The sequence below is a fragment of the Melozone crissalis genome, unplaced genomic scaffold (assembly GCF_028551555.1).
Source record: "Melozone crissalis strain CALT ecotype California unplaced genomic scaffold, PUWL_Pcris_2 ptg000026l_1, whole genome shotgun sequence".
Classification (NCBI taxonomy): Eukaryota; Metazoa; Chordata; class Aves; order Passeriformes; family Passerellidae; genus Melozone; species Melozone crissalis.
In genome coordinates, this window is record NW_026535804.1 from 4,865,321 (window position 1) to 4,881,428 (window position 16,108).

At 48.3% G+C, this 16,108-nt stretch overlaps 1 protein-coding gene across 1 annotated transcript; it reads right to left on the reverse strand.

Moving 5' to 3' along the window:
• Nucleotides 1–3,867: 3,867 nt before the first annotated feature.
• ST6GALNAC1 (ST6 N-acetylgalactosaminide alpha-2,6-sialyltransferase 1) lies at nucleotides 3,868–14,771 on the reverse strand. Its single transcript, XM_054278808.1, has 9 exons — nucleotides 14,064–14,771; nucleotides 9,771–10,401; nucleotides 8,990–9,158; nucleotides 8,639–8,810; nucleotides 8,132–8,270; nucleotides 7,354–7,457; nucleotides 6,111–6,200; nucleotides 4,416–4,515; nucleotides 3,868–4,039 (listed from the first exon to the last, which is right to left on the reverse strand). The coding sequence occupies exons 1-9, from the start codon at nucleotides 14,192–14,194 to the stop codon at nucleotides 3,869–3,871; spliced, it is 1,707 nt and encodes a 568-aa protein (XP_054134783.1). The 5' UTR covers nucleotides 14,195–14,771; the 3' UTR covers nucleotide 3,868.
• Nucleotides 14,772–16,108: the final 1,337 nt, after the last annotated feature.

Genomic DNA, 16,108 nt, shown 5'->3' on the forward strand with positions numbered 1-16,108 from the left:
GTTTGTGGCCCGGACTCTCTGTCTGAGCCAGCTGACTGTGATTGGCCATTAATTAGAAACAACCACATGAGACCAATCACAGATGCACCTGTTGCATTCCACAGCAGCAGATAATCATTGTTTATATTTTGTTCCTGAGGCCTCTCAGGAGAAAAAATCCTAAGGAAAGGATTTTTCATAAAAGATGTCTGTGACAGGACAGGATGCCTTTGTGCAGGGGGACAGGAGCAGAGTGAGGAGGTGGGGGGGACCATCAGGTCAGAGTCACTTTTCTGGGATCAGGAAAGATGTGGCTTTGAGCTCTTTGGGAAACTTCAGGCCACACCAAGATTGTCCCTGATAACATCAAACTCAGCTGTGCTGAGAGAAAAGCCTGGAGGGAACAGGGAAAGCCTCCTGGGAAGTTTGCTTCCTTTGCCTCTGGGAAGCCTCAACACCAGGGAAAAGCGTGGGCTGGGGGCTGTGAGCCCACCCCAAAGCCCCCTCAGCCACTGGGGAACCCTTGCTCAGTGGGACTCAGCCCCTTCCTGCTTTCTAAAGGAGAGAGGAACAAAAGAGGAGGAGGGGGAAGGGAAAGGTCTGAGAGAAAGTTCTTCCAAGTTGTCGGGAAGAGAAAAGCCCTATTCAGGCAGGAAGAATGCCCGGTGGAGCTGGTCACTAAGCAACCCTCAGCAATGTGGTATGGCCTGAGGGACAGGCAAGGAACAGAACTGCCTCACTGCCCACCCACAGCCATCAGGGGCAGCCTGCAGGGCCTGGGGACAGGGGACACCACCAGGGCCACAGTGCAGAGCCACCATGAGGGGCTGAGGCACCCAGCAGGCCCAGAGCTCCTGGGTGCAGCTCTGGATGGGGCCCAGCCTCACTCAGGCTTCCCTGTTTGCTGCTCAGGAAGGGTTTCTGGCCTGCTGCAAAGCCAGTGGCTCCCTCTGGGCCCGTCATTCCCACAGGGCCGCACCATTCCCAAGAGAGGCATTTGGGGCAGCTCCCTGCTCCCACAGACATTGGGGACAGCTCCCTGCTCCCACAGGCATTTGGGACAATTCCCTGCTCCCACAGGCATTGGGAACGGCTCCCTGCTCCCACAGACATTGGGAACGGCTCCCTGCTCCCACAGACATTGGGGACAGGTTTTGCTCCCACAGGCATTGGGGACAGGTTTTGCTCCCACAGACATTGGGGACAGCTCCCTGTTCCCATAGACATTGGGAACGGCTCCCTGCTCCCACAGACATTGGGAACGGCTCCCTGCTCCCACAGACATTGGGGACAGGTTTTGCTCCCACAGACATTGGGGACAGCTCCTGCTCCCACAGGCATTGGGGACAGCTCCCTGTTCCCATAGACATTGGGAACAGCCCCTGCTCCCACAGGCATTTGGGGACAGCTCCTGCTCCCACAGGCATTTGGGAACAGCCCCTGCTCCCACAGGCATTTGGGGACAGCTCCTGCTCCCACAGGCATTTGGGGCAGCTCCTGCTCCCACAGGCATTGGGGACAATTCCCTGCTCCCACAGACGTTGGGGACAATTCCCTGCTCCCACAGGCATTGGGGACAGCTCCCTGCTCCAACAGACACCATGGGCTCCTATGGCCACGGCAGCCAGGCACAGCTACACCCTCTCCAGGGAAGCTGAATTCTGCACTTGGATCCTCAGTGTGGGTGGTTGTCCTTCACAAACAAGCTCAGTGAGACATGAGAAACTGCCCGGCCTCTCTGCAGCACAAGGAAAATGGGGAAAAGGAAATCAAGCCTGACCAACCCTGCTGACAATTCCAGCTGAAATTCCTTCCTTGGAGCCCAGGGAGTCCCTGGAGACACTGCTGCCCCCAACAAAAATGCTGCAGAAATGGAAAAACACTCCCAACCAGCAGGTCTGGTGAGTGTGCAGCTGGTTAACCCAGGGACATGCTCTGGACCTGTGGGACACTGGACGTGGCTTTTTTGCCTGTACAGTGTCATGGGGGAAACATCCAGCCCTTCCTGCATTTTTCTTGAATATCTGACACACCTGGAGAGCAACTGCTGGGACAAGGGCAGACTCACCAGGTGTTCACCCACTTCCTCGGGGAGGTGCTGGGCTGGTGCTGATCCCTGCCCTGCAAGGTGAACAGGTGGGGGAGTGTGAAAAATGCATGTATTTTATGATAGGCTTTTCACAAATATTAAAATGAATATTATATGTGTTGTGTTAGAAAGGAATGCTGTATTAATTCTCTTAAGCAGTGTGTTAAATATAGTTTTAGGTTATAAAAAAATGTTAAAATAGAAACGATGCTCTGTAGGGTATTTTTTTTTAAGGAAAGGACTTGCAGTGAGATTGCAGCCACAGGACACCTAAATGTTTCAGAGAAAAAGAATTTATTGCCCTCTTATCAGAAGAAACAAACTTCTTCCTGCCTCAAAGACGCTGTTAGGATTCAGAGGAAGAAGCTGACAATCAGACAGAATCCTGTGTTTGAATGGAATTTATGCAATCTCGTGTATGAGATGTATGAACATGCAACAGGCTATTGCTTTTAAGGGTTAATCCTCTGTTAATGTGGGTCCTTTTTCGAGCTCGTGCTGCCCAGAAAAAGGTACCCGGACATCTTTGTCTTTATTGTCTCATATTGTCCTAATTCAATTTGTCCAAATTATTATTACTCTAATTGTATTACTATTTTTATAACCATTTTGTTACTATTAAACTTTTAAAATTTTAAAAACAAGCAATTGGCGTTTTTCACAGGGATGCTCAGGTGTGTCCACATAAGCTGCAGAACTTCTCCAGGTAATCTCATTGTCCCTCAGTGCTGTACTTCCCTGGCTTTGCCATCTGCTGTATCTCAGCCTTTAAAGCACCAATTCTGGGTACATTAAATAACCACAAGCCACAGGGCTGCTGAAAGATCAGCCTGGCCAAAGCAGTGCCATTTATTTTGCTTACAAAACCCCTTCCAGGAGGCCAACACACCCCAGGTGTGCTGGCTGCAGCTGGGCCCCTCTCAGCACCGTGGGGGACAGGCCCTTCAGCCAGCAGCAATGACACATGGCACCCATCCCTGGACTTGGAGAGCTTCCACCTCTCCTCCCAACAGGACAAACACAGCTGGGAGCCAGGCATGACCAAGTCCAGCTGTGCAAGGACTTGGCACATCAGGTCCATGCCACAAAATTCACATTTTGTGCAGCCAGGGGAGCCCTGGGGCAAGAGGCAGCAGGTACAGGAGGTGTGCTGCACCATGGAGAGCAGCAGCCTGCCCTGGAGTTGATGGCAGTGCTCCTCTGAAGTGTCAGATCAAGGCCATTCTAGGTAGCAGAAGTGAAATTCATTCTCTCCCAAATTGGTCACCTGGATGTGTCCAGTCCATCCTTTTTATCTCCAGGGAGCAGAGTGAGTGCAGCCCCCTCCTCCCAAGAAATAAAGTCAACCTGAAGCAGAATCTGTGTTTCCACCTCCATCCATTCCAGCTCCTCAGGGAGTTGTTTAGACAACATCCAGCTCCAAAATGGGCATTGCAAATGGAGAGGATCCACCCAGAAGAGAAGTGGCCCCAGCCTGAGGAGCATCTCCTTGAAGAGAGAGAAATTACACACAGGACCATATCCATCCTGGATTCTGCTCTCATAATGCCCATGCCTACAACAACCAGCAAGAGCCCTGCAGCACAGCCAGGTGGGATTTATTTGCAGGCTGCATTTCCTGTTGGTCTTTGGGTCTGCAGCATTCACACATTTGTTGAAGTGTTGTGAAATTACAGAGCTGCTGAAGGAGGGAAATGTCTTTGTGGGGATGAAATGTGCCTGGCAGTGCAGAGCTGACCTTGGCTCTGGTGATCCTCTTCTGTTCCCTGTGAGGTGTTGTTGAGATTTCCCAGGCTGCAGTCAGGTTCTCAGGTAAAGTTTCATTATATTCTCATCATGAAGCCTTTTCCACAGCTGCTTCTCCAGGTTGAAGTCATGGTTAATGTAGAAAATCAGCTTTTTCCAGTCCTTGTCATAGTAGTGATCTGAGTACTTCTCATACCCCTCTGTGATGTAGCCATAGGCACTGACCTGGGGAAGATGCAGGGCTCACTGGGCATGGGATGGAGGGAGCAGGGGGAAATACAGGACAGAGATGCCAGCTGGGACTTCTCTGGGGGTCCAGAAGGACCAGAGTGTGAGCACTGGCTCCAGAGATCCTGCTGTGAGCACTGGCTCCAGAGATCCTGCTATGCCCTCACTGCCTCCCCAGGAGATGATGTGCTCCAGGTCACAGCAGGCATCACCACCTCTATGGGAGCTATTTTGGGGCTTCTCATCTTCAGCTCCTCCACAGCTGACATGAGCCCATACACTCTCTAGGCACACAGCAGCCAGCCCTGCTCTCCTCTGTCCCCTGTTCCCACTTCCAGACCTGCTCTGGGTGCAAGAATCACTGTGCCCTTACCTGGTCACAGAGGTGGAGGGCAGTCAACAGCAGGAAGGCCCCTGTTGTGGGTCTGTACAGCCTCCAGTAGTGCTTTTGCAAATTTTTAGACTTTAAAAACCTGCAGCAGGAGAGAGGAAAGCACTGAGGGGTTGCTGGCTGTGGTGTTTCAAGCAGGGCACACCTTGTGGCTCATGTGGCTGATGTGGCATCTCCCCTCCTTGCAGCAGCCTGGGGCCTCTTGAGGCATTTCAGAGAAGCCACAAATGTGCTCAGAACTCTCCACCACCTTCACTGCAACCTCAGCCCAGCTCTGCCCCAGCTTTGTTGAAGTGGTGGGTCTTGAGGTAGTGGGGGTAAAGGATCTCATAGGTTGAAGCCCCCTTCTCTTAAATCTGCCCTTTGCTCTGCAGTGCAGAGGTGGCTTTGGGGCTCCCTGGTATATCCTGCTCCCCACCCACATCTAGGAGTGAAAGGAGACACAGGGAAGGTGCAGAGGAGTCACAAACCCTGCCAGGAGCTGCACTGTGTCATGCCAGGAGTTGTTAGGAAAGCAGGAGTAAACACTGGGAAAAAATAGCATGGAGTGTTCTTGGTGCTGGAAAGGCCCCAAGTCAGAGGGGGCCCAAGGCAGAGCAGGCCGGGAGGGCTGGCCATCTGCTCCAGGGAAGGCAGGAGCTCCCAAGGACACTGAAGGGCACAGACAGCCAAAGCAGGGCTCTACAGGAGCTCCAGTGCCTCCTTCTTTCAGCCATGTGTGGCCCAGGATGGGCAGATCTCATGGTGGCAGTGGCCAGCACAGATCTCATGGTGGCAGTGGCCAGCAGGCTGTGGAAAGGGTTGGAGAGGCACAGAAGAGCAGCAGCCAGGCCAGGCGAAGGAGATGCTGAAGAAGAGCCTGTCATGCTTGAGGGCACAAGGAACCTCCTGAGTCTAGAAGGAATCTCTGGAGAGAAAATCTGTCACAGAGCTTTCCTCCAAGGTGCCAGGCAATGGGGAACATGCAAGGCTGGTCCTGAACTATAGATCAACTGTTCTGGCACTTCAGCAACTTTCTTCTTACACCTAAAGTTGCAGCTGGCCCTGGGTCTCTTCTGGATGCAGAAAACCAAACAGTCTGATGGCTGTTGCTTCTCCAGCTCACAGGTTCTGGGTGTTCACCCACCATAAGCATCCCACTGCAGCACCACAGAGAGTTTCAGCTTGAGAGGTTGGCATTTCGTGAAAGAGGAGTAAAGAAATTTCTGGGGAAGGGGTATGGATAGGAGGGGTGTAGAACTTGGCAGGGAACAGCTAGGTAACAAAAAACCAACACGTAACTAAACTAAATCTAGTTGATCTAGTTGAGGTGTTAGAACATGGGTTGGACTCGATGATCTTAAAGGTCTCTTCCAACCTAGAATTTCTGTGATTCTGTGATTCTGTAAATAACAATAAAGGAACAAGTCTAGTTTAAAACATAAAATACAAAATGGGCAACCTGTGCTACTCTAAAGGCAGGGAAAAGGACAGCATAATGAAATGTCAAAATTACAAATTAAACAGCAAGCATATTAATACAACTAAAAAGCACACTACAACATCAGCAGAGCTCAGGCTGCTGGTGTGGCTGAGCTGAGGTTACAGGGAGGGAGCTGAGAGGAGAGGCCAGAGACAAAGAGAGATGGTGCTGGCCAGGAAAAAGGAGCCGGTTAGAGCACACTACCTGCAGCTCACCTGTTTTTCATGTATCTGAGGAAATCAGGGTGAGTCACCAGGTATTTGTCCATTGTGAAATCTTCATCAAATTTCTGCCGGGGCTTCTGCCTAAGGATAGGAATGGGGAGACTCAAGACAAGCAAGCTCCTACACCTCATCACAGCTGGAAAGGGTCAGCCCTGATGCACTTGGTGGTAAAAAACCACAAACACTGTGAAGATATTCTGTAGCATTTCCCACATTATGATAAAGCCTCCATAGCCTGTGTGCATTGCAGAGGAAGAGATCAGGAAGGAGAGGCAACAAAAGGAGATAGGAATATTGAAAGCATGTGTTTGTATAGGCAAAAATTAGTGAAACCAGGCCTTCATCCATGAGCAGGCCACACCAGACCAGCCAGCAGCAAGTGTTCATCCCCAAACGTGACAAAGCTTTCCCTAAGCTCTGGCCACACATCATTGAAATCAGCTGATGTTGGGGAAGATGAAACAGGAAAGCCTTACAAGTATGATTGCCTGGCAAAAGATTTTGAGCATATGGAAACTATAAGCGAGATTAAAATGAAAGCAAGCTTTGAGATCCCTCAATTACTGAACAACTGGAAAACAATGGTGTGGCCAGCTGAAGGTGATCCCCTTTTGATGGAACAACACCCTCTGCTTACAGACAGACCCAAGGGTCAGAGCAGACCCTACAGCTTGGCAGAAGGGGCCCAAAGAGGAGTTTTTAGGGTTTAAAATGTAACCCAGTATGGTAATGTAGTGATTCTTATAGGCTGTATGTAAATGCTGTAGGATTTGTATGTTGTGCTAGATTGGTTAGTGAGAATCAGAATATTCAACACAGAAGAAGATTTATGGTATTGTAATGGGAACTTTGCTGTCTTACCCCTTCTACCCTCTCACCCTCTCTCCCCCTCTCTTCTCTCGGGCCTGCTCTGAGCTGTGGCTGGCAGCTCCCAGCAGGGCCCTGCACTCAGGCCCTTTGCAATAAACCACAAGTTCCACAACCTAGATTCAAAAATCTCTCGTCTCTGTCCTTCCCACCCCGCAGTGCCCCTACCAGCTACCTCTGAAGGAGGTGTAGTGGCTACAGCAGTGCTCAGAGCTGTGCAGGAAATGAGAGATTTCTTTCTGCAAGTCTGCCAGGGGAGGGAGGCTTTACCCTGGCCTGGTCCTCACAGGGCTGAGCCCTGGGAGAGGCAAAGAGCCCCACAGAGAGCTCATCACTGAGGGGCAGAGGGGGCTGGAGTTGGCTTTACCCGCTGAGGTTCAGGAATCCTTTCCTGATGTCCTTGTTGAACAGCAGAGCCTCCAGCCACTCATAGTCTCTTGCTCCCTCCAGGAAGTGAATGTATCTGACATGCTAAGAAGAAAACAAGTGAGCATTAGTGAACAGAACCTCCAAAACAATGCAAGCAAACATCTTGGCTCACTGGGTTTCTTGGGCACACATCTCCAGTCTGTAGCTCTCAACCAGCCCACAGTAGCAGAATGGAGAAAACATCTGATGTGCAGCTCCTTCTGCATGCCACAAGGCTGTGGATGTGACAGAGAGAAAGCCAAATAAGCTTTCCCAGGAATTGTTCTGGGGAGTTTTGAGAGGGCTGAGAGAAAAAATTAAAACAATCTTGCAACTGGTGCTTTGAACAGTTGTTTTCTCATAAGATTTTTACCAAAGGGTGTCTGCTTAATTAGCCAATGGTATGAAGGGGTGTTAATTAAGTGACCAATCAAGTATCAGAACAGCGTATAAAAAGAATGGGTTTCTAATAAACTCGAATTAGCCTGCTGAAGAGAATTAATATGTTTCCTTCACTACTGTTCTTGACTCAAAGGGGACACAAGGCTGGGGTGGCATTGACACAACTTGCCCTACAAACACTCACTCTGAGCCAGGGCAGAGCAGGTTCCCTCCCTGAGGGTAATGCTAAAGGGCTGCCTCAGCCCCTCTGCTCCTCGTGGAAGGAGCAAAACTGAGGCACACAGACGAACAGCATCCTGTTAAAGCTGTGCATGCACACAGCAGTGTACACTCACTTTGTCCCGTGGGATGTTCCTGAACCCTCTGTGTCCCAAGATCTGAAGAGAGGAAACCAGGGAGTAGGCTGTGAATCCATAAAAGGAAGTTTTTGTTCCCACATCTTTTTCATAACCCTTGATTAGAGCCCCGCTCAGCCTGGCAAAGGAAATGAAACAGAAGAGCAGGGTTAGGTGACCACTGAAACCCCTCCCATGCACATTCCTGACAGGAAAAGACAGTGTTAGCCCGGAGGAAGGGCAGACTAGCCCCATTCTGATTGGCACCCTGATCTGCAGGACAGCCCCTGCTGTGGAGATGGCTCTTTATGGCTCATTTGTGACTTTGGATGGCTTTGGATATTGAGTAACTCTCCAATTATTTTTGGACTTTTTATCTCCTGCCATCCATCATTTTGGCACTTGGGAATGAGTGGAATACTAGAAGAGATGAAGTGATCCAGCCCCAGTCAGGGGCTACCCACAGTGAGCTATCTGTGCCTCTTCTGAGAAGGAAGGCAGCCTTACCTGAAGACATAGTCATGGGAGTCAATCTCCTGGCCCATTCCAGAGTTATTCAGAATTCCTCCATTCCCCACGACAGCACAGCTGATGCACGTGGGCATGCTGCTGTCATGGCTGGCCAGGAGCAGCTGCTGGTGGGGCTTTGGGGGCAGCAGGGATATGACCTCCTTCACCACTGTGAAGCAAACACAGCGGTGAGTTATCAACAGCCTTTGGGATGGACACAGTGAAACCACCAGAATTTCCACCATGAGATCCTCCTAGACTGGTGCTTTGGATGGGGAGATGCTGCAAACCTGCAGGTTCCTGTTGGGAGTCTGAAAGTCCCATCCTGACAAGCCCTGAGGGACTCACGTGAATGATTGAGGTCCATGAAGCCATAGGGGGGTATAAAATGCTCCAGGCGGTTCCATTCACTGTCACTGAAGTGTCTCCTGTCCATGAAGAGTGTGATGTTGGGCAGGAAAAGATCCCTCAGCCAGGCAGACTTGGCAGCCCTGGCCCTCACTGATTCAGAGCAGGTCTTGAAAAACAAAAAGGAAGCAGTAATGATGAGCAGAGGTGATAAACCTGAGTGCCAGTGCTTGTGTGCCTGTCTGTGGTAGGACCAAAGGGAAACACAGAAACTCCAGTGCTACCATTTCCCTTGTGATCCCCTGTCACAGACATCTTTTATGAAAAATCATTTCTTAAGGATTTTTCCTCCTGAGAAGCTGAGAAGCCTCAAGAACAAAATGTAAACAGTGGTTATCTGCTGCTGTGGAATGCAACAGGTGCATCTGTGACTGGCCCATGTTGGTTGTTTGTAATTAATGGCCAATCACAGCCCAGCTGGCTCAGACTCTCTGTCCGAGCCACAAGCCTTTGTTATTATTCCTTCTGTTTCTATTCTTAGCCAGCCTTCTGATGAAATCCTTTCTTCTATTCTTTTAGTACAGTTTTAATGTAATATATATCATAAAATAATAAATCAAGCCTTCTGAAACACGGAGTCAGATCCTCGTCTCTTCCCTCATCCTCAGACCCCTGTGAACACCGTCACACCCACTGCAAGGGGCCCACACCCCCAGGGGCAGCAGACAAGGAGCTCAGTGGGGAGGCCATTCTTGGTGACCAACTGCACCATCCCACCTACCGAGGCTGGGGATGAGCTATCCAGCAGGTACTCGTCCTCAAAATCCCACTGTGGCTCAGATGTGAAGTTAACAGAGCTCAGTTTCCTCTTCTGTGTCACAGCAGCAGCCTGAGGAGTAGGTGGTACAGTTTTCATTGATGCAGGAGGAGTTTTGGGTTTTGCTTGGTCTGAGGATGTGCTGTTCTCATGTGCTCCCTTCACCCCAGAGGATGGTTTCACTGTTGCCTTCTCCTTGCCACCCTTCTCCAAGGGAAGTGGTTCCACTGTTGTCTTTTCCTTGGCTTCTTCCACCCATGGAGCTGGCCTCACTGTTGTTTCCCCCTTGTTTTCCTGCACCACAGGGGTTGTTTTCACTGTTGTCTCCTTGATTCCCTCCAACTGGGGTGTTGGTTTCACAGCTGTGTTCCCCTTTTCTTCCTTAACACTCATAACTGGTTTCATTGTTTCCTTCTGCTCCTCCTTTCCTTTTCTTGGCGTCTTCGCCATCACATCATTGAGTCTTGTGATGTCTCCTCCCAAAGTCACCTTTAAAATGCTCCTGCAGTTCCCATTATCAGAACAGTTCAAACCCTGTTGCTCTTGGGGGTCCACTTGTTGTGTCTCTGGGGCATGCTGGAAAATGTTCAATTTCCTGAATGCAATCAAAGGAAAAGCAGATACATCACACACACTTAACACTGAACACCCTTCAGCTCATTTCTAGTGCTCTTGACTCTGAGCCTCTCTCTGTGCTTTACAGTAATTTCATTTTAAGCTTTGCCAAAATGTTATTCAACTTCCTGCACCATTCTAGCCTGAATATTGCTTATCTCCCCACTGGGCAAATCCCAGAGGCACACATTCTTTCCTCAGCTCTTGGCACATGAAACATTCACTCTGGCAGTAGCAGCCAACCAGTACAGGGCACTGGGCACCGGGCAGGTCCCCTGGCACTGTCCCCAGAGCACTGCAGGGATGGTTTGGAGATCCTGGGCTCAGGACATGGCCCCACCATGGAGGCAGCCATCTGCCTCTCCCCTCTGCCAGCAGAGTCCTGTGCTTCAGCAGCAGAGCAGGAAGAGCTTCCAGAATTCAGGAAGGAAAGTCTGAGAAAAAATTAAATATTGTAAATTCAGGCAACCCCAATGAGGGGAGAGATGACGCATCTGACTCCATTGATATCAGAAGGATAATTTATTACTTTATTATGCTATATTATATTAGATAATACTAAACTATACTAAAGAATAGAGAAAGGATGCTTACTGAATGCTAAAAGGACAATAATGAAAACTTGTGACTCTTTCCATAGTCCTGACACAGCTTGGCCATGATTGGCCAATGAGTCAAAACAACTCACACCAGAATCCAATGAAACAATCACCTATGGGTAAAAAAATCTCCAAACACATTCCAAGTAAACACTATACACTATACTAAAGAATACAGAAAAGATACTTTTATAAGTATAAACATATAGTATATCTTTTTAGTATAAGATATAATAAAAAGATAATAATGAAAACTCGTGACCCTCTCCAGAGTCCTGACACAGCTTGGCCCTGATTGGCCAAAGAGTGAAAACAGCTCACAGCAGAATCCAATGAAACAATCACCTGTGGGTAAACAATCTCCAGACACATTCCACATGAGCACAACACAGGAGAAGCAAATGAGATAAGAATTGTTTTCCTTTTCTCTGAGGCCTCTCTCTGCCTTTCAGCTTCCCAGGAGAGAAACCCTGGGTGCAGGAATCATGTTTATAGAATGCGATTGCCACAGTGAAACTCACTTCTTTACCCTTCATCACCTCTTGAGCTTTTGAGGCCACAGGACACTTCTTTCTCTCCTCTGCCTTGGTCAGGTATTGCAAGGGCATCACACAGCACTCACCAGGCACATGTGTCTGAAGGCAGACACTGTGAAGCTGTTAAAATGCAAAATTTCTACATTTTTAGCACTTGCCTCTATTATTGCAGTGGCCCTGTTGCCTGATTCAGAGGCACAGGCAGGTACAAGGTTGTCACAGGAGGATAAATCTGCTGACAGCAGAAGAGCCACCTGCAACAAGACTGTGCTGAAACCCAGGGGAAAAAAATCAAGGCAGAAGTGGTGGAGTTGTGTCCTAAACATTCCCCCTTCTGGTGCATGGCTGGAGGGTAGAACAGGAAAAAGGAAGGTGAACAATATCCACAGCTGAGCTTTTGTGTGCAGCAAAGCTGTTGAGGATAAACCATGGCTGTGGCACTCTGGTCCCACCCCCCTGTTCAGCCTTTGCATGACACACTCGTTTGGGAATGCTGTGGATTGCTTCCGAAGTGAAAAATGGGACAAAAAGCACTCCTGCAGATAACAGGCTGCAGATAGCAGCTCAGTCACTGCTGAAATTTGATGGGTGTTGTACCACTCTGAAAGTGCTCAGGAAATGATCAGCTAAGGAGACTTTTAAAATCGTTTTTTATCAGATAAATATGTGAACCTTTACAAGGCTAGAAAAGAGAGCTTGTAGCACATGGCCTATCAGCTCTGCCTCTCCCATAATCATTAGCCAGCTTCAACCCAGTGTGCAGCATGTGCTTTCTGTCACAGGCTTTCATGTATAAACTTACTGTCACTGCTTACTGCCCAATAGGAGGAAAGATTTTTTATGGGCACTCTAAATAAAGAGAAATTTGGTAAGATAGCTCAGGCAGATCTTAAATCCCTTGGTGAATTTCCGGTGTATTTTTAAGATGATGTTTAAAACTTTGAAATAAAGCGCAGAAAACAAACGAAAAGGAGTTTCAATATGAGAAACCATCCCCCATTCCAGGCTTTCCCTGTTACTGTCTTGCAGGGCAGATTCCACCTCAGTCTGTTACACTTCAAATCCTGTGCCAGAGACCAAAATGTAAAATCAAGGACTCTTCCCATCCCAAAGCTTGCTCCCTGCAGCCAGGCCCACATGGCCAGGCACTGGTGCTCACACAGGACCCTGCTCTCCTGACCAGCATTTTAAACCCAGACAAATTGTCAAAGCAGCACGGTGGATTTCAGGCTCTAGAGTCCAGCTGGCAAACAACTGCAGAAGCTCAATGACATTTGCTGTCATTTTCCTTCCCTTTTACAAAGCCCAAGGACAAATAGAGGATAAAGCCATGAAAATGCTGCTTTGTGTATTCTGCGTGACATGCAGGGTACAGAAATAGAACTGCCACACAGACAACCACACACAGCTCATATCTTGTTGTGTTTTACTTAAGTTGTATAAATACAGGCATTTCCATTCTCTGAAACTACAGCAGAAGGAAATGGCTTCAAGCAGCTAAATATGGAGAGCCACTTCTTGTTCCAGCTCTGCCACTGATGGGCTCTGGGATCAAGGAGAAGTCACTTCTCTACGCCTCCTCCTTCTCTCCTTTCCCTCCCACCTCCTTTGTGCAGGTTCCAACCTCTCCAAATCTGACAGCTGTCCTCAAAGCGGGGTCTCGAGCTGCTAGAGCTGAGCTGAACTCAAGTCACCTCCAGAAGAGCTGCAGATGTTCCCAGCTTCACTCCTCCTGCCTGCCCCCATAGCAGCAGCCCAGACATTCAGCTGAGAACCAGCCCAGCCCAGCCAAGCCATTTGAGCTTACTGGGAGAGCTGGGACCAGCTGAGGGTGGTGGGGAGGCTGGGGAGGCTCAACACATCCACAAGCCATAGCTGTACTGGGAAAGGCTCAGGCGCCTGCAAGGGCTCATGCAAGGAGCAGTGCTCCCTGCCAGTGATGCTGGAGACATTTCACTGCAATTCCCTCCACACCTATCCCTGTAGGATTTACTTGACCATTTATGTAAAAGAGATAAAATTATATTATATACATTATTATATAAAATTATATAAAATAGATATCAAGATATCATGTCCACATGACATTGGTGTGCCAGTATGCAGCATATTTTGTGTTAGGAATCAGCTGCTGAATTTGCCATACATTCAAAGCCATCCCACCAAATTCACTGTCCACCAATGTAATCTGGATTAGGGCTGAATAAAGCCCTTCTGGGAGCCAACAGGAAAAGCAAATACTATGTAGTGCCAAAGTATGAAAACACGTAGCACTAGTGAAGCAAAAGCTGCTTTAGACAGCTACAAAAGGAAGCCCTGGAAAATAGTGAGCCAACAGAGGCAGGTTTTTGACTGTGGATCTTCCAACACCATGCTCTGCTAAAGTAACATGGTCACCTAACTCAGATCAGAAGTACAAATTTCAGGGTGAAAAAGACAGACAGACAGAAAGGGAGCACAAGCACCCACACCAGGCAGTGCACGCCACAAAGGAACAGGTCCCTTACCTGACAATCTTTGTCTTTGCCAAGTCAAACAAGGAGCTGGAATTGCCAAGGAAGAGGCAGAACTGTAATACAACAACGAGGCAAATCAGGGCTTTGGCAATTTTTGGGAGCTTTACCCTGGAGCAGTGCATGGTGAGGAACCCGTGAGCGGCAGAGGGCTCGCAGGCACTGCCTCACCAAGGGGTGTGGAAGGACTGGACTGGTTTTCCATCTGGATTTCCCACAATAAAGTGCACACCCTGTCTCCCAGCATTCCCAGTCACTGCACACAGATCCAGTTTCTCAGGAAGGCATCAGTTTTGTGCTGTTCCTATTTATCACCAGAAGCTTATTTACAAAGAGCGGGGAAAGGAAAGCCTTTTACTGCAAACAGTGGAAGTTTCTTGTGTTTTTCTTAATGACATTGTTCTGCCCTAAAAAAGAAACCTTTTATCTCTAACCTGGAAAAGGCATCACTGGGAATGCATGCAAAGTGTGGAAGTGACCATTGTTACAATCCAGGAAGCTTTCAGAGCACCATATGCCCAAGGTTTTACACATGACCATAAACAAATATTCTTCATGCAGTAATTGCTTGCAGCCCCAATCCAGGAGCAATCCTTGCCCCACAAATGCTGATGGCTAGATACACATCCATTTTACCTTGTGGTTGGGAGGCAACTCAACAAATCAAAGTAAGACTTGGTGCAAATCCACCACAGAAAAGAGGAGTTTGTGTTATGAAAATCTCCAGTCAGTGTGAAATCAATCTTTGGCAGTCCAGGGTACATCACCCCACCAGCAGAGGGAAAGATTTGGAAAGATGAACACCACACCCAGATAAATGTTTACTTCTACCAGGGATGTAGGTTTACAACTATTTTAACTTTTTTAAGTTGTTAAACATTAACCCTGAAATTTCAAGGGGCGATAGCCATATTGCTTCTTATGCATAGGCTGCTTTTGCAAGCTCTTATAAAAAATGAAGCTCAGATATAAAAAAAGCTTTTGCTGACAGTATCTCAAATCTTAGAAGCACTCACAGTGTTACTGAATACCCAGAGAACTGAAGGTGCCTGTTTTATATCACAGCAAAGCCAGTCAACAGGGTTCACAACTACAAGACTTTTTTTGTTAACAGGGGTCCCAAAGGGAAATTCTGGAGGCAGGAATCATTTTCCTTCAATCTCCTCCATGTAACATTACTGCAAAAGCAAGAGCCACAAGGGATAGAAAAATTCCAACAAGCAGAAAAATACAGATTTCTTTGCTTTTAAGGATCTGCACTGGTGATTGTGGAGAATTTGTCTGTAGCACTGTCTGTTCAGGAGGGATTGTGATTGTACTTGGGGGAATATCCAAATCTCTGACAAGCACATTAGCCAAAAGCAGCCTTGCTATTTGCAAAATAGGGCTTTTCACCTTCTTGGTGTGAGAAAAGGAAACCTAAGCCCCCCCTTGTCAGAGTACAGAGTTTCACTTCCTTGGAGCATCATTTCCTCACCCCACTGCTGACATCAGTGTCAGAACTGAGGCACCAGGCTGGTTTGCTCAAACATGAGGTCAGAGTGGGAAATGGGGATGTACAGGAACTCTCCAGGGATGACCTGGTGAAAACTGAGGTCAAGAGCAGAGCTGGTCTCTTCAACAGCTCTGTAAGAAATGAGATTCTTGGGATCACAGGGCTCCCAGCCCATGGGCAGGAAGGTACAAAGCAAAGAGTGCAAATGCAGAGGGCCTGGCCTCTCAAGGGCCACAGCATCCTTTTCCAAATGCTTGTTTCTCTGCAGTCCCACCTGCAATCTCAGGAGATGCTGCTTCATTTATGGTGTGGAGACTCCAAGCCCAGCACTGCTGGTGTGTCCAGTCTCAGCATCAATGCCCACAGCAGAAGTTCTTCCATCCTTCAGTACTGTAAAAACAAGATGACTCTTTTATTTAAACAAACTCCACCTGGGATCATTGAGTGAAGATGGTTTTCTGCCAGCCCTTTTGATCTCCAACATCCATTTAATTCCACGTGCACTTCACTCATCCTTAATTACATCCTGGACATATAAAAGGCA